The 23,703-nt window shown below is 46.1% G+C and overlaps 1 protein-coding gene across 1 annotated transcript in view; it reads left to right on the forward strand.

Annotated features, from left to right (window-relative positions):
* The window catches only part of LOC147622430 (protein HAPLESS 2-like), a 208,359-nt gene that overhangs the window by 20,892 nt on the left and 163,764 nt on the right, over positions 1–23,703 (forward strand). The window contains exons 3-4 of the mRNA XM_086821904.1: positions 13,481–13,551; positions 20,206–20,239. Of these exons, the coding sequence (XP_086678030.1) occupies positions 13,481–13,551; positions 20,206–20,239 (105 nt within the window). The remainder of the gene's footprint in view (positions 1–13,480; positions 13,552–20,205; positions 20,240–23,703) is intronic.

The following is a 23,703-nucleotide window of genomic DNA, read 5'->3' on the forward strand; positions in this document are numbered from 1 at the left end:
GGCTCTTGGGCCTTGGAAAGTTGGCCCCTTCTTTTGCCCGGGTGGCACTTGTGACTCGAGTCTTGAGCACTCAGCAGGTAAGATTTAAAATTTACACAATGAACATTGGATTTTGGAGATTCTAGTTTGCTGCGTTTTTTTCCACTTTGTGGACACTTTACTTATGTCTCATGCAAGGGCATTTTGCATGTTTTTTTAATTTTCAGCCATTTATCAATTTCAATGGCACCTCCTCGTGGCATAGATGCAGAAAACAGATCCCCTTGGTGAAATGAGGTGGATCTTGTGTCCAGATATGATAGTACAAGAGGAGGAGGGTCACGCAAGTGGAAGTGCCACTTTTGTGGATCCATTAAGACTGGAGGCACGGATCGTGTGCGAGCCCATTTGTTGGGGGTTAGAGGCAAAGGCATTTCTGTTTGCCCTACAGTGTCAGGAGCAGATATTATACGATTGCAGGCACTTGCAGATATTATACGATTGCAGGCACTTGCAGATAGACTTGATGCAGCAGGGAGTCGGCCCTCTGTTCTTGATCCTCGAGGTACATCATCATCAGCTACACCTGCAGGCGTGGCATCATCAGCTACACCTGCAGGCGTGGCATCTTCAGCGAGTGCCTCTACCCCATTATTTGGGGCTGCTCCACAGCCATCCGCACATGGAACAAATGCTTCCCAGACCCAGGCTTCACGAGGTCCAGTGCAGGCTAGTCTTGTGGCATCATGGCACCCTGGGAGGAGGGCACAAGTAGATGCATCAGTGGCACGGTTTTTTTATGCTGCAGATGTTCCTTTGGTAAAGGCCCGCAACCCATACTTTGCAGATATGGTGAAGGAGATTGCTTCTTTTGGACCTGGCTATGCTCCACCTTCATCCGAGGCATTGCGCACTACACTTCTAGCCACAGAGAGGACAGCCATAGAGGATGCCTTGGGACCCATTCAGGATGTATGGCGTAGATGTGGCGTCACTATCATGGGTGATGGTTGGAGTGACACCAGGAGCCACTCCATTCAGGGTATCCTTGCCTACTCCAGAGGGTGTAGCTTTTTTATTAAAGCTATTGACAATTCAGAGGCGGGCAAACTGCAGAGAGATTGGCAAATATTTGGAGTGAAGCCATTGAGTACGTGGGTCCCAATAATGTCATCCAGTTTGTTTCTTATGGAGAGAACTCAAACAGGGCAGCAGGGAGGATCATTGAGGATAGGTACCCACATATTTGCTTCACTCCTTGCATGTCACATGGGCTCAACAATCTCCTCAAAGATATTGGTAAGATCCAGTGGGTGGAGCCTTCTATTGAAATGGGCAATCACATTGTTTCATTTATCACTCGCCACCACTACATTTTGGTTGTATATCGACAGAGATCCCCAAAGGATCTCTTAAAGTATTCAGATACACGCTTTGCATATAATTTCCTTATGCTAAAGCGTCTTTTTGAAGTGAAGAATCATTTGAGGCAGCTTGTAGTTTGTGAGGAGTGGGATGCATGGCGAGAGTGTACCTCAGTGGGGCAGGTATTCGATGCAGGTCCATTGTTCTTGATGACACTTTTTGGGACACTGTTGAGGTATTGTTGCAGGTTGTGCGGCCAATCATTCTTATGTTGAGGCTTCTTGATGGAGATGAGCCTTGCATTGGCAAGGTGTATGAGGGGATGGACAGGATGATTGAGAGAATCCTATCTCTACAGACTTTGGATGGGGGTAGGAGACAGGAGCTATCTCGTCTTGCGACAGGCAGGTGGACAGAGTATCACTCTGCATTAGAGGCTGCTGCATTTGTGGTGGATCCAAAATTTCAAGGCAAAGGACAAGAGACAGATGCAGAGGTTGTGCAGGGTTGGGAGGATATCTTGAGGAAGCTTGTACCCAGTGCAGATGATAGGAGGAGGGTTCGTGAAGACCTTTCCTTCTATCGACAAAAGAGAGGCCTCTTCGCTTTGCAGGATGCACAGAATGATAGGTTCAAGATATCCAGTGCACGGTGGTGGGAGGATTATGGGGCAGATACACCATTGCTGCAAAGATTGGCCATTCGAGTGCTTAGCCAGGGTGCTAGCTCCTCGCCATGTGAGCGCTTATGGAGCAGTTTTGGGAACATTGCAAGCAAGAAGAGGAACATGCTTGGTGTCCAGAAGGCAAATGACCTTGTATTTGTTAATGCAAACTTGCGTTTGCTTAACAAGTTCAGGGCTGAGTGTACTCTAGAGCCATTTATTGGATTTTGCCTTGATCTTGATGACAATGATGGTGAGGATCAGCCAGAGGGAGAGGATGATGTGGAGCAGCATGAGGATGAGCAGATTGAGGGACAGCCTGGACAGGAGGATGAGATCCCACTTGCTGATGACTAGTCTTTGACTCACCAGTTACCTTGGCCCTTGAGGCTAGTTTTGTACTTGTCATGCGATGTACTTTCTTTTTCAGTTTCTATATATCCACATGCGATGTACTTTCTTTTTCAGTTTCTATATATCCACATGCGATGTACTTTCTTTTCAGTTTCTATTTGGAGTCTGGACTCTTCAAATTTTTAATGTTTAAGACTTTAAAGTTTAATCTTGGATATTTTAAATGTTTTGTCATTTTAGTCCTAAATGCCGACATGTCATATGACATGGCGTTCCGCGACGTTCCCGATCCGCTCCCGTTTCCGTTCCCGCTCCTGTTCCAGCATCCGACGTTCCTGGAACGTTCCCGTTCCGATGCAAAGACATCCTTATAGGATTGAAAGAAGGCAGCAACTTATAGGATTGAAAGAAGGCAGCAACTTAATTGAGGAGGGCAAGATGGTCCCACAGCCAAGAAGCTAAGAGGATGGGATGGGGCTCCTCGGAAGTGCCGAGATTGAATTCCTGGACAAGGTCTTGGCAAGATGAAAGGTTGAGCAGTTCCTTGTCTCAGCTGCTTTAGAGAGGAGGTCGGGGTTGTGGGTAAATTGGAAAAGTTCCATAGTGATCTTCCGTCCAAGACTTAGGACACTCGCCCACGGGGAAAGTTGGTATGTCCTCAGACACCTGTGGTTGGGCTCCTTGTGGAGTCCATGGGACAGTGACGAGAGTTGTTGTGGGAATTTGTTCCGCCTTGGGGAGGGATTTGGCCATCTTCCGTCCTCTGTTGGTGGCAACCCGTTGACGGGTTCTCCTAGGCCCAAAGCCTCATAGTGCTTAGAGAAGAATGTGGTGGAAGCGTGTGGTACCTCCGTGATGTCCACCATGTAGGATGTTAGGCCTTCCGTGGCTTGGAGCTAGTTAAGTAGTTCCGACTCATCACCATAGGGAATAAGGCCTTCTTCTGTCACATTGACCAAGAAGTGGTTGTCAGAGGGTTGGAAGAAGAAAGGGGAGCTACTGTGGCACCACGGATTCCTTGATGCAGACCTTCCTCCAATTTGAATTCCTGTAGGCCATGCTCTTGAGGAATTCACAATCGGTCATAACCCCAATCATGTAGAACACCTGTACTCCTCAGCCATGGACGACCAATGAGTAAAGAGTAGGCCCCTCTGATTTCACGAAGCCGGATCACCACAAAGTCGAGTAGGAATGGAATCCCTTGGATGATTACAGTGACTCCTTCCACTAGGCCGATAGGGGGCCATCCGAACACAGAAGTTGGCTGGCCGCATCACCTTGAGGCCTACTACATGAAGTGTGAATTCCAGCATGAGGTTCATCCCAGGGCTAGCGTCGACAATTTCCCCAGAAAGTGGGGTACCATGAATCTCCACAGAGAGGCGGGGGCTCTGGTAGTCTGTAAGAGGGGGATTGGCACGGCTGATACCCATTCAACCGGCGACACCGGAGGGAAGGGGAAACCCACCATACAGCCCACCACTAGAATTGGTGGACGTACCATTGAGTTGCTCCAATAGTGTATTGAGACATTGTTGGACGTTTGGGCTAATCCGGAGCAGATCAAAGAGGTTCACCGATAGGGTATTTCCCTTGAGTAAATCCTCCACAGAGAAAGGTGTGAGCTCTGGTTTGGAATGTGAAAGGGGTAGGTGGGTTGTCCGTCACGGAAGATTGGTTGTGGAGGTCCTTGAAGGCCTGCAAGAAGGACTGATCTATGACTGTGCGGGGAATGGGTTGACTCATCCCCTTGTTGCTCTTGAGGCATGGCCTTCCTTTGTGATCTGGTGACCACTATGATGGATGGTGGATCCTCATGGGTAGGTGTGGTGGTTGTGACGGACACCCCAAGAGTGGAAGAGGAAGGTTGGCAAGTGGACAAAGGATGTCCTATGGAAGAAGGATGTCCTTGAGATAGAGGATGTCCTACAGAGACTAAGTGCCTGGTTGGGGTTGGGAATGTGAAGTCGGAGGATGTGGATGCCCTTTGCTTGGGACAATCCCGGGTATAATGATCCTTGGATTCCGGACAATGCCGGCAGGGCGGAGAACCTTGAGGAAAGGGGGAAGCGGCTTTGGAAATGATCGTATTCCCCACATCTATAGCAAAGGATGGGAGGATTGCAAGGTTGGGGAGGGTGACTAGAACGGTTCATGGGGGCTTCTGTCATGGTGGTTGGGGCAGGAGGATTTGGGATGAGTGGTGGAAGGTAGGTCACCTCGGGAGTGGGTGGGCAAGGAGCAGCATGGAAGGGTTGTGGAACAGCAACGGCAGCTGTAGCATAATGGGCAAGGTTGGGAATTGCTGATGCGGGATGAGGAAGTTATTGTTGATGGAGTTGACGGAACCCCTTGAGATAGTAGCAATCTTTATCTTCATGTCCTCCTTTTTTCACAAAAGGAGCAGTACTTCCTTTTTGGGCATTCTTGGACAATGTGTACAAGTAACTGACATATAGCACACCACAGTTCCTTCTTGGCTTCATGCTGGGATGTGCAATAGATTCTGAGACTGTACAACATTGTTTATGGGGATGCAGCACTGCACAGTAGATTTGGGGTTCTATAGGCCAACTTATGGGCAAATTGAGTGACCGTGCCATGCATGTAACTTGGGGGGCAGTTGCTTGGCTCTCCCAGTCCGGTCCACTTTATTATTTAAAGTGAAGATGTATTTATATTAATAATATGAAAAGAGTACATATTAAACTGTGGGTTAGTCTTCTCAAACAATCAAGAGAAGAACTACCCACAGAAACTGCTCAATCCAATATCCTCTTAGTGAGTAGTTTCATTGTATTTGACTCCCATCTCTCACCAGACTAGCAATGTTAGCATTCACTAAACAGATAACTTTCTTAGGATCTACACTTTGCATGCCATCATTAACAAAGACCAGAGTGTTCCTCGTAGACCAAATCTCCCACAGGCATGTAAATCTTGCAAATCCAAAAAGGCTATTACTCTCCTCTGTTGGACCAATCTTTTTACCCAAAACCCAATGGGACCATGTACATTGCAGCCCAAAAATGTCCCCCTCCCCCCCCATTTAGAGAGCTGTGTCCAAAAAGATCTTAAATTTAGTCACAAGGGACGGGGGACGGTGACGGGGACGGGACGGGGGACGGCCATAAGTAGGGAACGGGGACGGGGGAGGGAACGGCACTCAAAAAATACTTTTTTTTAAAATTTTCTACTCTGCACTTATTCTACTTTGGAAGCACATCAAAATGAGCACAAATTTACACTAAAATGCTAAGATTTTGAGTCATATTAATAATTAAGTAGATACAAAATGAGTCATGACTCAAGAGTCAGGACTCAGGAGTCAGGACTAAGCCTTAAGGAGGCAAAATACAAGGACGGACTCAAATGAGTCAATGACAAAAAAGTGCCGAAGACTAGAGGCTAGAGGCTAGAGCTAAGTAGTAAGGCCCATGAATCATGATCCATGAATGATCATCCACGTGAAGTGCTCGCCTTATGGTCATGGGTAGCTTGTGCGGCTGCCAAAGAAGCATCAAGCTCATCCTCAGTCTCATCCTCACTGGCATGCTGCTCCTGCACCTCATCCTGCCGTTGCTCTTCTTGTTGACTCATCTCCCACTCGGTGAAGGAATCTGCCTTCTTGGTCATGCTCTTGCAAAGCATTCGCAAGTTCGCGCTGACGAAGACAAGGTCATTGGCACGCTCTACCCCGAGTCGGTTCCTCTTCCTAGAGGCAATGTGGCTGTAGGTACTCCAAAGTTGCTCCAAGCAAGAGGAGCTGACGGCCTGGCTAAGTATGCGGATGGCAAGCTGCTGCAGCTCCGGTCCATCTGAACCAAAGTCCTCCCACCATAGAGCAGCACCAACTTTGGAGCGATCAACCCCTGCATCATGACAGCCATAGGAGCCATGAAATGACCTGTACATCGAAAGCTGGTCCCTGATCTTGCGCCTAACCGATGCATCAGGCACAAGACGATCCAAGATGATCCTCCATCCAGCGCTCACCTCCCGGTCGCTCTCCTGCTTGTTGCCTTGGAATTCTGGGTCCACCACATAAGCTGCTGCATGCAATGGAGAGTAGTAGGAATTCCACCTTCCTAGACACAAGGCATGGATCTCCTCGTATCTGTCTTCGTCAGGCACGAAGTCTTTCAACTTCTCTATCATGCGATCCATGGCCTCGTAGACCTTGCCTATGCATGGCTGCATAGCGTCTACAATCCTCAACAGGTGGACTATGGGCCTCACCATAGCATCTGTGGTCTTCACACGCTCCCACCAAGAGGCGTCATCCGCCCGTAGCCTACACTCTTGGCCAGTGTTTGTATGGGACTCTTGCATGGCAACAAACTTGTCGCTAAGGAAAAGCCCCCTCAAAGCACCACTACAATCCTTCAACTGGCCCAACATGAGAAAGTTGTAGGCAAACCGGGTGTCGGAATATTTGAGGAGAGAGAGACAGGACCTCTTGTTGAACTCATGCCGAGAAGTCTTTGGTGGTTGAGGACAAAGGAGACCATGGTGTTGGCCTCCTCAATGAGCGGGCTGATCCATGGTAATGCCCCGATGTCCTTGAGCCTTGAGGAGGTTGTTTAGGCAATGAGCCATACAAAAGGACACCGTGACATGTCCATACATACTTTGGAGAATAGCTCCTGCCGCCCTATTGGAAGGCTCCCCATCCGCAACAAAGCCCACTACATGCTCGGGGCCAACGATCTCCATGGTGGTAGCCCACTCCGCCGCAAGCACATCCGCGCTCTTCCCAGTGCCGGATGCATCATGAGATGAGATGAAGTACATCTCTCCACGGGAATATGCAACCATGCCGTGAATACTCCTCTTGCGGGTGTCACTCCATCCATCCACAATGAGGGAGACTCCGTTCCTCTCCCATTGCCGCTTTGTGTTGTTGGCCGCTTGCTCTACAATGCGCTTCTCCTTGTCGAGCAATGTAGTGCGCAAGCTCTCGGATGAGGGGGGCGTATGGGTTGAGCCATACTCCCCAATCTTCTTAACCATTACCTTGAAGTATTCCGACCTATTCAAGAAAGTAATTTACTAATGAGAAGGAGACTAGGATGATGAAAACATGAATGATGAATTGGCAATGATCGATTGCATTTACCTAGCCGCTTGAAAGGCAATGTGGTCGTGGAAGAAGAAGCGGGCCACCGCCATATCCACCTCCTCCTTCAACTTGGGGTTCCAATTCTCCCCAAGTGTAGATTGTCGCCGTGGGCCACGTAATGATTGAGAGGCCGTGGAGATGGAAGGTGCCGGTGTCGTGGATGGAGTAACATTCCGACTTGATGGCGAAGGTGATGGTGTGCATGATCCCGATCCACCACATGACTCCATGGTAGAGGCTTGAGTTCCTCTCCCCATCGTCGCGGGATCCACGGCCACTCGTGGTGTCCTTCTTGTCGCTTCGACCGCTTCGTAGACGCTAAGCTTGTCAAGAAGTTCCCGTCTCTTCTCGGGCGTGACATTCGTGCAAAACCTCACCTCATGCCCACTTTTATGCAAGAGGTGGGCTCGCACTTTGTCGGCGCCACCCGTTCGCCGGTACGGGCAAAGCTTGCATACCCATGGCCGAGAACCGCCTCCATGAACGGATGTGGTGTAGTTTACCTCCTCCCACCATGTCCATCCCGTTGTCCTTCTACGAGAAGCCCCGGCACGTGAGGAGGATGCCATGGTTGAAGATGGCTTGCCGCTTGACTCTTGAGCCTTGAGGAGTGAGAGAGAGAGAGAGATAGAGAGAGAGAGAGCCTTGAGGAATGAGAGAGAGAGAGAGCCTTGAGGAATGAGAGAGAGAGAGAGCGAGAGCCTAGAGGCTTGGAAGTTGGAAGACTCAAGAGGCTTGAGGGAGAGGTGAGAGCCTAGGCCCTAGAGCTTGGAACTTGGAAGTTGGAAGAGACTCGAGAGAAGATTCAAGAAGCTTGAGCAATGAGCAATGAACTTGTGTGTGCTTGTAGCCTTGTAGAGGTGGGCTCTTATATAGATAGGCAAGAGAGAGAGAGGGCCAAGGCCCAACAGCCATAAACGGCTAGTAGAGCCCAAGCCCAACAGCCATAAACGGCTACGATGGCAGGCAGGCGCAACGGCCAGAAAAACGGGCGCAGGCGACGCAGGCGCAATGGCTATCTGCCGGCCGTCCCCGCACAGGCCGTCCCCGCGACAGCCGTCCCCCGTCCCTGCGCCGTCCCTTGTTTGAAACGCCCGTCAGGGGACGTCCGTCCGTCCCCGTCCGTCCCCGTCCCTGCGCCGTCCCGTTTCGGCATCCCAGCGTTCCTAGGCTCCGTCTCCGCCGTCCCCTGTGACTATGATCTTAATGCAGGGCAATCCCAAAAGGCATGCTTGAAATCCTCGATGGCTGCTTTGCATCTTGGGCATATCCCTGAGGCCATATTTTTGATCATCAGCTTACAGCCTAACGGAAGAGCCCCAACCATGATTCTCCACAAAAAAGTCTGAGCATGTGTTGGCAGTTTGGATCCCCAAATTCTTCTACATCTGGACTCCCAGCATTTGTCTGGCCAAGCTACTTTCCATATTGTATTGAAATGTTTAAAATCTCTCTTCTCTTGCATTAACATGTGATAAAACTTGGCAATTGATTCCCGACCAAGGGGAAGTCCATCTGTCCACCCCCGATCTTTGATCCACCTTTCCGTGAGCTGAGAAGTATTGATAGTTAGCATCTTGAGCTTACCAATAATTACATGCAGATGATTCTTATCAAATCTTGAGAGACCTGTTGGAAATAAGTGCACACTAGGTGTATTATTTCTCTAGTCTAGTTTCAGTTCAGTCTTTGTGTCTTGAGTCTAGTGCCATGTGGCACCTCTACATTTATCCCATAAGTGAGTCTACTCAATCTTGTACTTCTCACCTATAAATTGTAGGTGTCACATCAATGAAAGCATCAATCTTGTGTCTTGTCTACACTCATCTCAAGGTAACTCTTTGTCTTTCATTTGTTCTTGTTTCATTTTTAGTTTTGCTCTTGCTTTTATATTTTCTACATGGTATCAGAGCAGGCTACAAATTCCCTGTGTTGCCCGCCATAGCTTCAGGCGACCATCTCCCTAGCTGCGCTCAGGACCAGCCTATTCACATTCTGCACAGGCTGCGCCAGCCTGAATTTTCTGTCCGCCGCCAGTCTTTTTTGCTGTCCGCCCTGCGCCGGCCTGTTTTCCAGTAGGTGCTGCGTACTCCTCTTGTTTTCGTGAAGCTGCTACTGCTCTCTCTCTTCGAGCTGTTGCTGCCTGCCGTACTGTTGCAGCTCTCCTTTGGCTGCCTTCTTCATCGACTCAAGGGTGCGCATCACCTAAAGGCAGCTGCAGATCAACTTTCCTCCTAACGAGCTATTTGCTGCATTCAGTTCTGCCATCGCTTCCTCTTGAAGAGTCTACAAGGTACTGTGCATTGTCTCCTTCAGTTTGCTGGTCAGTCCTTTTCTTATCCTCATATCTGCAAACTGCTAGTTCCTCATGCTTCGATGGGCTGTCACATGCTATGGCCTTGACAAGTGGTGAAAGAGCCAGCTTCTAAAAACAGTTTGGATCTCTTCTTTCATTCATTTCTGCAATCTTGTAAGGGAATAGACACTGCCCTTGCATTTTAGCAAGAGGTAAGACCTTCCCACATGGCCTCTTCTACTCATTCTCTCATGTCTATCGACAAATTCAATGGGTCCAACTTTCATACTTGGCAAATCAAAATCAAGTGCCATCTTATGAAAGAAGGTCTTTGGGACGTTGTTCACCATGCTGCTCCCGAAGATTCCGACATTGAGCAAGTTATCACTTATGCTCCCACTGCCAAGAATGACAAAGCCTATGCTATCATCTTGCTCGGTCTTGGAGATGATTACATTCATCACATCCGACATACAATCTGCTTCTCGAGCATGGATCACTTTGGATACCCTTTTTGGACCCCGCTCTAAAAACTCTAAGATTGCACTTATGATCTCATTCTTTGATCTATATATGCAGGAGGGAGCTACTATAGCCTCTCATGTCAATTATTTTCGCAGTCTTATGGTTCAGCTTGCATCAGTGAAGTTCCCCATCTCCGAAGATATTGCTATTGCTGTGCTTCTCAAAAGCTTACCTGACACCTATGCTACTCTTGTCACTACCTTCAAGTATCACAATAATCCTACTCTTGAAGGTATCATCAATGCTCTCCAAGAAGAGGAAAGAACAAAACAACAAAAGGTAACTGACACTGCATTTTTAGCAAAGAAAGGAGGTTCTAAGGTAAGAAAGCCTTGCACCCATTGTGGAAAAACTAATCATATGGAGAAGGACTGCTTCAAGGCTCATCCATGCACCATTTGTGGCCGTGATAATCACCGGGAGAAGGACTGCTACTCTAAAACCTCTACATCAGCCCCTGCATCTACCTCAGCACATGTTGCTGCAGCATCTACATCAGCAGATCTTGCTGTTCATTCCTCACATGATGAGGAGTGGGCTTTCTGATTACCTCACCTTTCTTGTCTACCACTTTGACCACCGATGATGTAGGTCAAGGGGTTCTAGTGTCTTACTCATTATGCTTTTTGACCTCTCTCTTGTCCCTACCCAAGAGGCATAGATTGCCCTTGAGGAGGGGTTGTCTTCAAGGTCCATCTGTTTGTCTACAGTCAGTCTTCTGTCTATCTAGTCTTGTCTGTCTGTCTATCTGTTGTCTGTCTATTTGTCTATCAATCTGACTGTGTCTTGTTTTAGATCCATCTTGTCCCTATCCTTGTGAACCCATATGAGGATATCACTTGAGGAGGGGTGTCTCAGGATTTTTGTCTGTCACGTCTTCTGTCTCAGTCTATCTAGTCTCTCTGTCTTGGTTTTATCTTTTATCATGTCATAGTCTTGTTTTTTGTCTTCCTCCTAGTGTCCACTTAAGGAGGGTGTTGGAAATAAGTGCACACTAGGTGTACTATTTCTCTAGTCTAGTTTTAGTTCAGTCTTTGTGTCTTGAGTCTAGTGCCATGTGGCACCTCTACATTTATCCCATAAGTGAGTCTACTCAATCTTGTACTTCTCACCTATAAATTGTAGGTGTCACATCAATGAAAGCATCAATCTTGTGTCTTGTCTACACTCATCTCAAGGTAACTCTTTGTCTTTCATTTGTTCTTGTTTTATTTTTAGTTTTGCTCTTGCTTTTATATTTTCTACAAGACCATACATGATAGATAGCTGTTCATCATCTCTCCACCCCAGAAGAGGACCATCCGAGAAATCCTCAAATCTGCCTATCCCTCTATTGTTGAGTCTTTTGCTCACTTTGGGCTCAATGAGGGCTAACAGAGGGAAAAAAACAGGGGACCACCAAACATTATTCATGCATAGTGAATTTCCCATGATTCTGGGAGATCCTTGCCATTGAATGAGGGGAATGATCCTCTTCCATTTCTTAATCAGAAATTCAGCAAAGGGCATATTTTTAAAGACAAGTGGAGCATGGAAAAAAATCTTATCAATCCAAGAGAGTCTCCTCCATTTGCCTTGCCAACTCACAGTCATATACAGAGAAAGCTCTTTAAGCATCCTAGTCCAAGGTTGACTCTGCTGTAGAAAGGAAGTGGTACAACTTTTTTACGAGGGCAGTGGTACAGACTTTGCTATTTTCATTCGTAGAGGTATTGCCCACATGGTTTGTTGCAAGATGTCCCTCCCTCTGATTATACATCCCCCAGATAGAGGATTGACACCAGTTGGGAGATTGTTGCCAATATTACAGCATGGCAAATCTGGAGAGCTAGATGCACGGAGGCTTTTGAGGGTGTCCAGATCTTTGGGTCTCAATGCATTAGTACTATATGGGGTGATATCATCCATACTCTCATGGCTACTTGGGCTCGTATTCAAAGGTCCTCTTGTTCTGCGTAGGCAAAGCATGCTATATTTATGCGGGAGTGGGACCATGGCATTTTCTTTTCCTCTAGTCCCACAGGTCTCTCATGGCATCATGATGCTCCTCAGTTGTTGAAATCACCTTACATATTGGGGTGATTCTATTCTATTCTGGCTTATAGCGGTGATTGTTGTATGCCTTTTTCATACTTAATAGAAGTCTCTTTCTTGAAAAAAAAAAAAAAAACCCTAGAGCAGATAGAGACTACCTTTGATTGTCTTATCTTCTCCATGCAATCAGCTGGCCAAGGTAACACTGATTGTTGGTATCTGCAGACAACAAGGTAACAGACTTTATATGTGCATGGATTAGGCCTCTTTTAAGATATGGGGCAAGAGGCAGCAAATGACATATAGTTTTCATACAATGATCTTTGATCACATTACCAAGGATGAGTTTATCGAGATGCTAGGGTACTTGTAGATTATCCAGTACATCCATAGAGAAGTGGCAGCTTAATGTCTCATGCATAGCTGTTTCATCTCTCAGGCATGAAAAGTCAAGGTTTTGGAATGTTTTTTTCCTAAACATTTATTTATCTGGTTAGAAATCACAAATAAGCATAACCTTTTCTGGGACGACCTAGGTATCTCCTACTGCAGATCATGACCATGTTTTACTGATTGGTTGGTCACTGGGCGGATCAAGATAACTGTTCCACATGCAGTAGCCAATAAGGAAAGTCATATAACACCTTCGATCTTGGCAGAGCTTCCAGGTCTATTTGAAAGCATCTAGGCCTATTTGAAACATCTAGGCACCTGTTTGGGCCCTACAGCCCAAGGACACGGTGTCATGGGTGTAAGTCCACCTACTATAAGCATGGCACGAAATGGAGTTATCACACTCCATACAAGCATGCAATTGTTTGGCAGTGTGCCAACCTTCCTAAACTATCTACATGCCATCTGGCTCTCAATCGACACAATTTGGTGTACATAATGGGTTACTGGGCTTCCGGGCTTCTGGGCTGCTCAACCATGGCTACTTCTCGTAATGGAGGCCTTACATACACGAGGTAGCTGGTGCATGGGCATTACAACATGAGGTAGCTTGTGCATGGGAATCACAACATCAGGGTGGAGCATTCACATGTAGCAATTATCTCTATGATGTTTTTAAGTCTGTGCACACAAATGTTTGTTTTAATGTCATGCTAATAATATCTGGAAATCTTTGTTTTGGCAGAATTTTAATAGGCAACCATATGAGGAAGCTCGAAAGGTGGACAAATGTTATGCTGCAGATTGTTGGGACGCGTACGTTATTTGTGCTTTCCATATTGTTACCTAGATATTGTTTTGTTTTATTGAAATAAACAAATTGTTTAGTGTTAATTCTCCACCTTATAAGTAGCTGAAAGCAGAGGATACATTTCACGAGGATTGTTTCAAGAATTTAGAGTTTTATCATGAACCAAGTTGGTGATTTTGAGTGTAAGGGACATTGGTCACAGTGGTACAAGAAAAGAGTAAAGCAAAGCAAAAAAACAAGCAAGAAAAGCTTTATGTAGGGGCCAGGTCTTACTAATCTTTTGGGCCACTTAATCCATAGATTAGCCAATCTAACCCTCAAGTTAGCCTCAAGTACATAACATACTTCCCCTCTTCAGGCATTTACATCCTCATAAATGAATCTTGAAAATTCCTACTAATAACCCAGCTCTCACATTGTGTTAATTTCCACCTTATCATTTTACAAACCAAAACAATCACATACAAGCTTAAATCTAAGCTTCTATTCCCTGAAAATCCTGTGTGAGATCCAGCTCATGTGGAACAAAAGACATAATCCTCAACCTGAACAAGTTCTTGAGGTAAAATGCTCAGTTCCCAATATTTTCTTGAGTCAACATTCTTGGAAAATTCTGAGAGCCAGTCCTAGTTAAATTTACCTTAGGATTTGGTAAAATCACAATACATAGGGGATAACATAATATACTTCCCTGTTCTCAAAGTTTCAGAACTATCAGGTATTTCAATACATACCGATACAAGCATCCTCATCCCGGGTAGTCCTCCTCAAAGATGCTCCTATGAGGGCAAAATTGTGTCTTTTCTGTACAATAACTAGCATGAGCTGCAATCCCCTGTATTCCAACAAGAACTAGATTCATACCTTTAAGTTCTAAGTTCCAAGGAATCTAGCTGATGCCCATTCCAAAACATAACTTAACTATTCCCAGTAGTCATATGCTTAGTGCATCATAGGCAACTTCAACCACAGGGATTTACCTCTGCTAATGAGATGACCCCTTAGAGACATGCATAGAACATCTCTACCAAGGTCTAATTCATCCTCTTGTTTGCCTGATAGAGTGGGGACAGTAATAAGCAGGAACTCTTACTCAATCAACTACTGATTGCTTGAAGTGTCTAGTACTTCAAGTTTCTATAAATCACTATGCCAAAGGTAAAATCGTGCTAAAATATCATGGTGTGCTCTACTGGGCCTGGGTAGATCTAGAATACCTCACCAGTCGACACTTTGCCCCATAGTCCTAGACATAAGCTTCATTGAAGGCTAGTACATGTGCCTCACCCCTACTGCAGGAATGTAATGGGTACCCTTTCCAAAACAACACCCAATAGAAAAACAACATCAACAAAATCTATCCGATTAAACAAGTGATCTCAATATCAATGTTATCATTCTCTGATCTAGGTCATATACATATGTGCGCGCATCTAAATCTTCATCATATTAATGATGGGCTTCAAGTTGTGGCAGTAGCACCATTGAGGTAGACGACTCATAAACCAACTTGCTTCTTTCTTTGCTTGGTGTGGTTTCTTCCTCCTTTGGGCAAGAACCAACCACACAGTCACTTATTTGTGCTTCATGCAAAGGAAATGTCATAGCCTCTTTCTCTCCTCTTGCTTGTGCACTTCCTTTTTGTGTTACACTCACCTATTTCTCATCAGTTGAGTGATCCTTGTGCTCTCTTGCTATGCTCCTCCTTAATTGTCGCAAGGCTTTTGGCACCACATCTCCATACTAATCTCATGCCTCATTGTCTTCAAGCTTCTTCACAAACATTCCTTACTATGTGAAAGAAAGGTTGTTACTCAAAACCGGAGTTTACATGGTTTAGCCTTTTAGGCTCAAGAGGTGTCTACACTCTAACTCTCATGTGGGAGAGAAAACCATAGCCAAGAAAGTTTGAAAGCTTGATTTGATTAGTAAAGTGATTAACGATTTCTTAGTGTCTATTGTTGGTATTTATACCTCCTACCTTTACACACTACCACTTATTAGTGTCTCCCATACTTGGGCAGCCTCCCAAGCCCGTGGCATTGGCTCGATTATTGTGGATGGCCCATAAGCACTTTCTTACAAACCATACCCACCCATAGGTTTTTTCCTTGAAACCTTTCATTAAATAGACAATCCACATGGTTAGGACATCCAATCATAAGTGCGTCGGTATCAATCATCCAAAGTGAATGAATGAATGGGCATATCCAATCCAAATGTGAGAGCATCATCATACTTTGCACGGCTGTAAATGGCCTTCAATGGCTGTAAAAATTTCATCATTTGCGCTCAAAACAGCCCAAAACTTGCTCTTCATGATAGTACATCAAGTCCATATTCTTCCAAATGTAAGTTTCTTGATTCTCAAGTGGTATGAAGCTCTCTAACAGTGATTTACAGGAATTTCCAGCAAGCTAAGTCACTGTTGTTACCTTCCATTTGACTCACCAAATGCATCCAAAATCTCCTCATGACCTTCCAAGACCGTGGTGGGTTGCCATGAGGGTTGAGGTATTCCACCTAGGTCCTAACCCATATCCATCACTTTTGACAATCTGTATGGTGGCTTGTTGATGGGCCTAGCATTAGGCTCAAGCTCTATTCCATGATTGACTTACCTCTTTGGTGGCAAGCAATTGGGCATGTCAAGCAGATCTTATATTCATCCAACAATTTCCTCATGCGCACATGCAAGGCTTCTTTGCCACCTGTCTTTTCAATCTTGAGGGCAAGGCTCATTGATTGGACCAGAGAGACTTTAACCTGAGAAGGTCTGCTGTCCTCCTACCCTAGTATTCTTTTTGGTTTGCTTTTTTGTGAGGCTAGGATGTCTTCCACCTCGAGGTCTCTTTCTCTGCTATCTGAACTGATGCTGAGTCTCCTAAAGTGCTCGGAGCTGAGATGATCAACTCACCGAGGCCTCTAGTCTTGGCTGAGCCTGATTACCCAGACTCGAGTTTCTTGTTACCCAAGGTACCTTTGGCCCGAGTTTTTTTTTTTTTCCCAAGAAAGAGACTTCTATTAAGTATGAAAAAGACATACAACAATAACAGCTATAAGCCGGAAAAGAATAGAATCACCCCAATATGTAAGGCAATTTCAACCACTGAGGAGCATCATGATGCCATGAGAGACCTGTGGGACTAGAAGAAATGAAAATGCCATGGTTCCACTCCCACATAAATATAACGCGCTCTTCTTGCGTAGAACGAGAGGACCCCTGAATACGAGCCCAAGTGGCCATAAGAGTATGGATGATATCACCCCATATAGTACTAATGCACTGTGACCCAAAAATTTGGACACCCTTAATAGCCTCCGTGCATCTAGCTCTCCAAATCTGCCGTGCTGTAATAGTGGCAATAATCTCCCAATTGGTGTCAATCCTCTGTCTGGGGGGTGTATAATCAGAGTGAGGGACATCCTGCAATAAACCATGCTGGGCCAAACCTCTACGAATGAAATAGCAGAGTCTGTACCACTTCCCTCGTAAAAGAGCTGTGGAGCAGACTGGGAGAGCCAATCAACTGCCCCCCAAGTCACATGCATGGCACGGCCACTCAATTTGCCCATAAGTTGGGCTACAGACTCCCAAATCCGCTGTGCAGTGCTGTATCCCCATAAACAATGTTGTACAGTCCGCACACCTAGGTTTTGAATTCCTGAGTTGTTGTATTTGAGACCCAAATCTCCTTGGAGCCGAGGCTTGCTAGTTCAAACAAGACTTCTTCCCCTCTGAGACTTGTGGCCGAGCCTTGATGTTGAATTTTTTTGAAATGCTTGAAGTCTTCTATCCAAGGCTACAAGTGCTGAGGCCAAGACTCATTGATCACCTAATGTTAATTTCCTTTACTGAAGAAATCTCCTTGCTGATCTTACCGCCTCTGAGACCAATTCCTTCCCCAAAATTTTTGTGCCGAGTCTCCAATCCAAGTCTTCTATCTGTTGGCCACTGTTACTTTTTTTTTTCTCTCTCTCGTCTTTGTGATCCCAGTCCTCCCTAAAATACACTGAGGGTATGTCTCTTCCCCCCCCCCCCCCCCCCCCCGAAAGGTGACTTTTATTAAGTAAAATAAAATCATACAAAGGGAGATCTCAAACCAAAAGGTAGGGAGATCTCAACCAACTGGGGCAGAAGAAGAAAATACTCTCTCATAAATCTGCTGCGCTTAGTCTGCACAACTCTAGAAGATCCCTGTATGCGGGCCCAATTGGCCAAAAGAGTGTGAAAGATGTCACTCCATATACTGAAAATGCACTGGGTGTCATAAACCTGAATACCCTCGAAGGCCTCGGAGAATCTGGCCTTCCAGATATACCACACCATGATAGCAGCAATAATCTCCCAGGTGTCAGCGAAGGTGGTGTGTATGGTGATTGGGGGATATCCTGAAGAAAATCTTTTTGAGCTATGCCCATATGGACAAAAGTGTAACAAGATCTGCTCCTCCAAAAGAAGCTGTGGGCCAGACTGAGTCAACCTTGCAGTAGCACCCTAAGTAATATAGATAGGATCACTCCTCAATCTGCCCAAGAGCTGGGCTATAGATACCCAGATCCTTTGTGCTCCTCTGCACTCCCATAAGCAATGATACACTGTCTTGGATGGAGCTGGTCATCTAGGACAAGAGGGTCCACACCAAAAATAGATCTCCACTGGTTGGTGGACAACCTAAAATACCTCCTCTTGATTGCAAAATCACACACTGTCATACATTTCTTGTTGCATTGCAAACACTGCCAAACCTATAAAGCACTCCTACCATTCAAAAGATCTCCAATGAAACCGGAAAACTGAGCATGAATGGAGTAGAATCTATCCACTTCCCTAGCAGCAGGATCACTGAATGTTGTTGGTGGTTTTTAATCACACAAAGATGTCGCTGGAGCAAGTTAAGGAGAGGTTGAGTGAATGTGGTTAGTTTTAGATTACGGTTGCAGAGTAACAAGGTTTCTTCTTTCATGCCAACAGGGTGGCAGTGTGGGTTAGTAACTCTTGATGGGGGGTTCATGAGTTCGAACCCCCGCTGGTGCACTGCTTGCTGTGTGGCCTTGGTCATGGAAAAAAAACACTGCTCGGAGGCAGACAGTCACTTGGGGCCTACGGGCGGCGAAAAACTGCAACTATCGAAAATAAAAGGCGAAGCATCTATCTACTCAAGAATAGGAAATTATGCTCAAGATTAACATGGCTTTATACGAAAATGAGACTAGATCTTGCATTGTATTCTGCAAATATACAAGGTAAATGCCAAGAAGTAGAGAGATAAAACCTCCATGAGTTAGAGAGATAATATCCTATTCATGACGTAATAATGACTGAAGGATGAAGAAGTAGCTAAGAGGACCAAATGAGTCGCTACAAGGGTTATTTATAGGCCTTGATGTAGGTTGAGGTTCAAGCCACCCCCTAAGGACCTTTTCCTTGATTCTTAACCCTAATTGCCCTAAGATCCCAATATGTGGCAAACATGTTTGTTTTGAAGACGGTAATATAACTCTCTTTCTTTCTTCTGTCTTTTCAACCTCTATGGGGTTGGGGCGGAAGCAACATAGACTTGGAGAGACACCACCAGCTCCACAAGTGAGCTTGCATTGATGGAGAGGAATCGGAAGCAGTAGTCTACTGGTTGGTTTATGAGGCTAGGGGGAGTGCCCTTGGACACAGGGGCAAGCATTGAGACTGGGGAGGGTTTGAGTACTGCTGCTAGGACTTGAAACGAGTGCCTGGAGGGTCCCTTGCCATGGGAGGACAAACCGGGCCACGAGAAGGAGAGAGGGGGTGGGAGGGAGGTAGGAGCGTGAAGGAGGGGGGAAGGGAGGTGCGGCTGTGGGCAGGGATCTATGCTGGAGTCAGGTTCGAGGAACGGAGAAGTTGTAGGAGAGGACTGGTAGGGAGCCCCCGTGTGGGCCGTTGGAGGGGTGGCAGCAGGGGCCACAAGGGGCGCACATGATGAGGGGCCCGGTGAATCCTCTTGTGAACCTAGCAAAGGATCTTGCGATAAATGATGAAGGGAAGGCTCTCGCCAGTTGAACCATCTTTTGGCAAATGAAACATAGGCTTGGAAAGCCCGAGAACTCAAGCCTCTAGAGGAGAACGTTGCCATCCAGCTCGAGATGGTCAAATGACGTGGAAGGTTCTCTGGCAAGGCAAGCAACACCTGAATGAAGGGGATCCCCACAGTCTAGGGTACCATACTTGTCAAAGATGGGGAAACAAGGACCTTGCCCAAAAGAGCACCTTAATGTCGGAAGGAGTGCACGGAAGGCTGGGGAAGCATACCCAAGGGCTACCTGAAGGCACCACCGCAGGCTTCTAGACTGCCTACGGGTGGGGACTTCTCTATGTGCCTGCGGCAGGGGTTCTCTATGCGCCTATGGGCAGGGAAATATTCACTGATGCAGGGTCTCTCACTGACACCAGCAGATGTTGCAGTTTTCCTAAGTGGGGACAATAATACAATTTGGAACCTCTATTATCACTATCACACCTGAACTTCTGGAGCAATCCATTCAATATTTTTCTTGCCTTTAACCAATCCTTCTTCCTAATACATACTTAGCTCATAAAGGACACAACATATTGTTTATGGACTATATAAGAACATTGTTATACACCATTGCAAACCTCTGAGCAAATTGATCATTTTATGCAGAAATCTATCAGAGGAGCAGAAAAAAGTGTATTGGGTAACTTCTCACTACCTCCCTACTTTTGTTCTAATGGTTTTTCTCTTTTGTAATGCGATCGCTCTACGTTCTGTATCCTCTTTCTGAGTAAATGGTTTAGGTTAGTGATTGCTTAACATCTCGAAGGCAAAGTGTTAGTATTTAAGGAGAAATCAGGGCATCAGGGCAGCAAGCGATTTCTTTTCTGCTCCCTTGTTTTTTACACAACTGCTCTGTCTATTGCCACCAAGAGAATGCACTAATGTACCATCTGGGGATCTCCATCTCCTGTTTTCCCTCGAAGCAATTACACTGTGTGGGTAGAATTGGCAGTCATGATGCTGCATGGGATGTGCTGTATGGTCTCCCTATGCTCATCAACGATGGTACGGGTGTTTTTTTTTTTCAGAAGGAGACTTCTAATACGTAAAATAAAATGATACAAAGGGAGGTCTCAAACTAGGTAGGGAGATCTCAACCAATCAGGGGCACTATGCTGCCATAAAAGCTCCATAGAAGTGGAGGGGAAGAAAATACCATGGTTCCACTCTCATAAATCTGCTGCTGCACTTTATGTGCGCAGCTCTAGAAGATCCTTGTATGCGGGCCCAGGTGGCCAAAAAAATGTGAACGATGTCACTCCATATACTGCAAATACACTCGAAGGCCTTTGAGCATCACCACACCGGAATACTAGCAATAATCTCCCAGGTGGTTTCAATACTCAGCGAACATGGTGTGTATTGTGAATGGGGGATATCCTGAAGCAAACATCTTTGAGCTGTGCCCCTACGAACAAGTATAACAGGATCTACTCCCCTACCCTCAAAAAGAAACTATGAGCTAGACTGAGTCAACCATGCAATAGCACCCCAAGTAATATAGATAGGTTCACTTCTCCCAAGAGCTGGGCTATAGATAGGACCATCCTCAATCTGCCCAAGAGCTAGGCTATAAATACCTAGATCCTATGTGCTCCTCTACACTCCCATAAGGAATGATACACTGTCTCGGATAGAGCTGGCCATCTAGGACAAGAAGGGTCCATGCCAAGTATACATCTTCACTGGTTGGCGGGCAACCCACCGTGTAGAAACAGCCAGAAGAAGTAAGATACCTGGCTCCACCTGTACGAGTGCTAGATTCTTTGCCAGAATGTCCTTTGTATGGGGGGTGCAATGTCATATGCCTCCCAATGAGGCCTAAGAGTGGGAACTCTCTGGGTCTGTCCAAGCATGAGCAAACTGGCGTTATGCACAATGTAGTTGAAGAAAGGTATGCTCCTCATGGGGTTAGTCACATCAGTCCATTCCCACTCACCAGGCTCTCAATGTAGATATTTGATTTGGCATGCACCATACACCACAAAGCATGAGTGACCATCACTGGGCAAGGGTCAGTATACCAACGCTTCCCAAAGCGACCCACTACTGTGGACAGATCATAGAGCCAGGTGTGATCACCTGTACATTTCATCTCTCCATCCACCACCATCCAGACTGAATGGAATAGAAGGCAACAATCAATGAGGAGCGTCATGATGCCATGTAAGACCTGTGGTACTAGAGGAAAAGAAGATTCCATGGTCCCACTCCCGCATAAATATCACGCGCTTCGCTTGTGCAGAACGAGAGGGCCCCTGAATGCAAGCCCAAGTAGCCATAAGAGTATGGATGATATTACCCCATATAGTACTAATGCAGTGAGACCCAAAAATCTGGACACCCTCAATAGCCTCCGTGCATCTAGCTCTCCAGATCTGCCATGCTATAATACTGGCAACAATCTCCCAACTGGTGTCAATCCTCTGTTTGGGGGGTGTATAATCAGAGTGAGGACCATCTTGCAATAAACCATGCTGGGCAATACCTCTACGAATGAAAATAGCAGAATCTGTACCACTACCCTCATAAAAAAGCTACGGACCGGACTGGGAGAGCCAAGCAACTTCCCCCCAAGTCACATGCATGGCTCGGCCACTCAATTTGCCCATAAGTTGGGCTACAGAACCCCAAATTTGTTGTGCAGTGCTGCATCCCCATAAGCAATGTTGTACAGTCTCAGAATTTCCTGCACACCTAGGAGAGGAAGGTGCTACACCGAAAACTGATCTCCACTGATTAGTGGGGAGACCACCATGTAAGAATAACCAAAAGAAATGAGAGATCTGGCTCCTTCTGAATGAGTGCCAAAGTCTATACCAATATCTGCGCTATCATAGCTCTCCCAATGAGGCCTAAGAGTAGGGATCCTATGCATCTGTCGAGTGAGGAGAAGCCTGGCATTCCGGACGGTGAACTGAAAAAAGGAAGGCTTTTCAAAGGATCGAAGGCATCAATCCACTCCCACTCTCTTGGATCCCACTGAAGATATCTGATAGGATTGCCACATATAACCACAAACAGCAAGAGCCATGAGTCACTATCTGAGGGGAAGGGTCAATGAACCAATGCTTCCCGGAACGACCAACAATCCTCACTGGACTAAGCCTAGTATCTGGGATGATCTCCTCCATACTACATCTCCTCAATCTCCCTCCAGGCATGATAGAGTAAATGATGCAATTTGTAGCCTCCTGGCCTGAGAGAGCAATGACTTGCAGAGGTATGCCTATTCTCGAAAAAACTCGAATGATAGTCTCCATGAAAGGTCCCAAAAAGGTCCCAAAAAGCCAATAACTGCATCAATATGATCAATAGGAATGCGAGAGCCCCTAAGATACTCGAATGATAGTCTCCATGAAAGGTCCCAAAAAGCCAATAACTGCATCAATATGATCAATAGGAATGCGAGAGCCCCTAAGATACTGAATGGATGCAGCTCTCCGGTCCTCCAGAAGACTCTTAAAGGTCTTCCAAGCAAGAACTGTGTATGCACATCTCTCCCATCCTGACCACTCAATATAACGAGATGCACCAAGTGGCCGACCGGCCTCATCCCCGATGAGCTCGTTCCACATAATAGGTTGTCGGTCAGCCTCATCCAAAGACCTAGGAAGCCTTTGTTGCAAAAAAGATCTCATGCTTCTCCATGCTCTGACAATGGCTGCAACAAGAGGAAAAGATGCTGCCCTAATATCAGCCTTTGTGAACAAAAAACACGTGTTGGGCATCCAATCTCTCTCGACCTTGGGTGTACATCCGGAAATTTGAGACAAGAAAAAATCCTTCCAAGGCTCAATGCCTGGTAGGAAACCTCTGACCACAAGTTTGCAAAGCAACGCCCTGCACTGAACATCCGGATTGATAATATTCAAGCCCCCCTCTCGTTTGGGCTGAATAACTGTGAGCCAAGCTACCCTAGCACGAGTGTCTGAGGTGCCATCCAAACCTGACCAGAGAAAATTGTGGATCAATCTCCTCAAATGGCCAATGCACGCACGAGAGAAGAACCAACAAGAGCCAATAAACCAAGCTGAGGCAAGCAATACCTGATTAGCCACCAAAGCTCTGGAAGCTAAATCTAATCTCCTGGAGCTCCAATGG

The sequence above is a fragment of the Cibotium barometz genome, chromosome 28 (assembly GCF_041138505.1).
Source record: "Cibotium barometz isolate CiBa-2024 chromosome 28, ASM4113850v1, whole genome shotgun sequence".
In the NCBI taxonomy this organism is placed as follows: domain Eukaryota; kingdom Viridiplantae; phylum Streptophyta; class Polypodiopsida; order Cyatheales; family Cibotiaceae; genus Cibotium; species Cibotium barometz.